Source organism: Alternaria postmessia (assembly GCF_024291825.1).
Source record: "Alternaria postmessia strain BMP 2775 chromosome Unknown scaffold_254, whole genome shotgun sequence".
Lineage (NCBI taxonomy): Eukaryota > Fungi > Ascomycota > Dothideomycetes > Pleosporales > Pleosporaceae > Alternaria > Alternaria postmessia.
Genome location: NW_026260327.1, coordinates 5,607 through 9,774, shown reverse-complemented (window position 1 = coordinate 9,774; position 4,168 = coordinate 5,607). Strand labels below are relative to the sequence as shown.

Below are 4,168 nucleotides of genomic sequence, written 5' to 3'. Positions count from 1 at the left end.
TTGGTTACAACGATAACTCTTTTCCACCTGATCATTCCATACGATACCTCACGGACTACCGCTTTAGTCTACCTCGCCTTAGTACGGACCGAGCCTAGAGAAGTATAGCCTAACCCCGTGTAACAAGTCTCCGCTCACGATGCGATGCGACTCTTGTACTACCCAGATGGTGGCGGACTTGCTTGTACAAAGAACATGGTCAGTGACGATGAGATCCCTTCTTATGGGATACTATTCACTACCTGGGACGAAGGGTCAAGAAGTAGCCCTCGACAATCTGTCAACGAGCAGCGGAAAGAGCGGGACGAGATACGACAAGGAGGTACTTGTATCTTCCCGATGTTTACAGCGGTCCCCTTCCAGAAGACAGCGACACGCATAGAAAGCGAAAGCCTGCAATCAAGAAAAGCAGATAGTCTGAGTGAAGTTGGACACTTCAAGAGCTTGTCGCTCCAGCAACTACTGGATTTTATTCTAAGCAAAGAGAGCATCTTGGAGACGAGAAGTCCGCGATGTAGACTCTTCACGAAGACACTGGAACTGCTGTACAGGTGCTTGGAGGCAGTTCGGTGACATGCTTTACTGTGGACGAACGTATGTGGTGGGCCCAAGGACGCAACATGGGGCGCGAGGAGGACGTACCATACTCTCTTCTGGGTATCTTCAAGGTTCAGATGCCGCTTCTGTATGGAGAGAGACGGGTCAAGGTCTGGTATCGGTCGCGGCGAGAGATTCGAGAGCACCCCTCGATTAGCTCGCCTATTGCAAAAGGCGCCCACTTGGGTATCACAACGAGAAGCACCACGCATGATGTCTACCGAACACTCGCACCGAGCTGCTAGACGTGGTTACATCATGGGCGCACAACAAGGATGGCAAGACACAGGCAGCTTGTCCGGACCTGATATGTTTAGGAGCGAGATCGATGAGCGGGCAGCTACTAGCAGCCTGTCACTAGATCTACACTATACGTGCTATTACTAATTCGATCATCTCAAACAGGGCGGGTGAGGTAACGCCGACGGAAACGCGACGCACGTCCTTCTGCAGCAGCACTCTCTTCATTGGCTCGAGGCCATGAGCCTTGTAAGAAAATCTAGTAAGCGCTTCGACTTGCTTAACAGTCTCCAGGCGCTCGCCAGCGCTCGATCTTTACAAGTAACCTTCCTAGACCTTACCTGGATACCCCCACGAAATGCCCGTATTGGTAGAGAAGGATCCTTGCTATGTGGACGATGTGGTGAGATTGAAGCAGACCGCAGAACCAGGAACCAACCGTGCTTGCCACTGTCACTATCAGAGCAAGAGGGCCAGTAAATAAACTAAACTTGTCTCCATGGGCATCTAGCTGTCGCACGAGAAACGATGGAATCGCCCTTTCTGCAGAAGACAGCTCCTCTGATCATATCACAGCGGGACCTAAGTTGAATAATGGTTCATGTCGTGGAGTTGATTTCGATTGCGTACCGACAGCAGTTGACGTACTCCTTGGACCTATCGTGCCCGATACGTCGACCTTCTTATCATCATCCATCTATGCTCCATACCTTTGTCGGTCCCGTAAGATCTACACGATCACATGATCCGATGGTTGACCACAAGCTGGACTTTACACTGCAAGTCTAGCTCACGGACGCTCAGAGATCGCTCGAGTGATGCTCAGAGATCGCCAAATAGGTGTTGCATCGGCGATCTTCAGGCTATGCGTTGCATGCATTTGGGACGCTGTTGTGTGACTGTGGCTTGCGGCGATGCTCGAGTGATGCGGTGACACGTTTGCGGTCGGAACTGCGATAGTGCTTCCGACGACCGTTGTTGAGCCGTGAGTAAGAACAATTAGAAAAAGTGGCGATCGACAACGTGACCCGTTCGCGGTTTCGACCCTGGAATATTCTTGGTTTCCGCACCGTCAAGCTGAAAATTACTGACAACCTTCAGAGACACAATGCTGGATAACGAGCCGGGAAATGCAACTTCAAACGACGGGCGTCCCAAAACCTCGTCGGACAATTCATTGACCCCATGCCCGAACCTGATCATCAAGGAGTACTGCCTCAAGCATGCAGCTATATTCAGGGAACTCACGGATCTTCGGCGCAGAGTAAGCCTCCTTTATAAACTCATACTATCCAGTGCTGATTACACGAGCAGGGATGGGAGAATTCCCAAGGAGACGACCACTTTAGAGTACAGCGCTACCGAGCAGATAACGCGGATGAGTCCGGCAAACGCATATTCTACAAAATGATGTGCCAGATCGGTGACGAACTCGACGAGATGACTTCAGTCCTGCCATCAACTTCATCACTTAGCAGAAATCCTGCCATTCTCGATCTCTGCATGGCACCTGGTGGCTTCACAGCCTCTGTTCTCAAGAGAAACCGCGATGCTAGGGTATGTGGGATCAGTCTCCCCGTCTCTCAGGGCGGTCATAAGATGATACTTCACAATTGGCGAGAAGATCCGAGAGTCCAAGTCCGCTTCCTTGATATCACAATGCTGGCGGCTGAAATGGACGTTACCGACATTCCAGTGGAGCACCCAGATACTAAAAGCTTCGTGTTCGACCGTCCCTTTTACGGCGAAGCCTTTGATCTGGTCTTCTGCGATGGCCAAGTCCTGCGGACTCATCCCAGAGCGGAATATCGCGAGAGACGTGAGGCATGGCGGCTAATGACGAGTCAACTTGTGTTCGCGCTTCAGCGTGTGAAAGAGAACGGCAAAATTGTGGTTCTGCTACACAAACTTGAGGCCTGGGATACGGTATACCTCCTGTACACTTTAAGAAAATTCTCGTCGCTCCGATTGTTCAAGCCGCGCAGGAAACATGCTATAAGGTCTTCGTTCTACGTTGTTGCTGAGCAGATCAAACCGGATAGCCCATGGCTTCAAGCGTCTGTGGCTGCTTGGAAGAAGGAGTGGTACATCGCAACGTTCGGAAGTGACACAGAGTACAGGAACAACCGGTCCAAGTTTCAAGCTACTGTAGATGATGTTTTGTCGGATTTTGGCACTGAGCTGCTAGAGCTGGGGCAGTGTATCTGGGAAGTACAGAGTGCTGCACTAATTACGCAGGTCTTCATTCATGATGTAAAAGCCCTACATTGAATATACGCGCACAATAGCAGCAACAACTTACAGTGGTGTAGCTTTCGAGGAACCACACTTTGCTTGTACGCCTCGTCAAGATTACTGAATATGAGAGTGCTTGCCTGAATCTCCTCCAACCCTATCGAGGGTGGCCACGGGGCACCAGTTCTTCGAAGAGGGGCTCAAAAAGCAATAAACGGGACTAACCTCCCTCCCTACGCAGCGAACAGCCCGGTGGGCCGGTACCAGCCAATGAAGTATTGCGGTAGGTCAGGATATCGATTATCCGTGCACTCTTATTGGCTGTTATCGGCCCACCGGGCTGTTCGCTGCGTAGGGAGGGAGGTTAATTACCAGATGACAAGCAAGTATACTGTAGTACTGACGATCACATGCCAGATGCTTGGGAGTTGATTTGCATGAAAGGCGATGCTTTTCAGCCTGAGTGCTCGTAGATGCGGGACTTTGTGAAAGCTGCTGAGTGGCAATCTTCGGATGAGGGTTAGACTAACAACTGTGTTGGCGCTCATTTAGGCTGTGACCGTTATACGCAGAAGGATGTCTGTGTTCCATGGTTGCGGCTTGCATTGATGCTTTGTGGCTACGTTCCTCCGTAGCTATACTATGCTAGTCTAGCGATGGTATGCTCCCAATTTGTGAATTTCGGGACTAACTTACCAAGAAGAAAGGCAACCATTTGATCTAGCATGTGCACGTGCCTGTGGGAGCAAATGCTGGGGATGCGCACAGGCCACAAGAAGATTCAGATCTCTTGTGGCCCGTGCACAGAACACGCCTTTGTTGTACAACTCACGCCGTTACGCGCTGGGTAAGAAGCACTAAGCCGATGATTCAATCAGATCGTCACACATTGCTTTGTTCCATCCGCGCCACTCGTGATGCTAATATAGAGCTGCATTCGCGCGTCTGTTCGAGCAGCATTGCGCACTTGACAACGCCTAGATCGCAACGCGATGGTATGAAGCGTGAAGACAGTAGCGCCCTACGAGACAGAACATTGCGAGCGAAGCATTGGTCAGAGCAGTAGGAAGCACTTGCTGGGAGCATGAATCTGGGT

At 50.8% G+C, this 4,168-nt stretch overlaps 1 protein-coding gene across 1 annotated transcript; it reads left to right on the top strand.

Annotated features, from left to right (window-relative positions):
* Positions 1–1,945: 1,945 nt before the first annotated feature.
* J4E82_011634 (uncharacterized protein) lies at positions 1,946–3,108 on the top strand (the record flags this gene model as incomplete). The annotated part of the gene is made up of 2 exons (XM_051737834.1): positions 1,946–2,101; positions 2,152–3,108. 2 exons carry the CDS (start codon positions 1,946–1,948, stop codon positions 3,106–3,108), a joined length of 1,113 nt encoding a protein of 370 aa, XP_051582408.1.
* Positions 3,109–4,168: the final 1,060 nt, after the last annotated feature.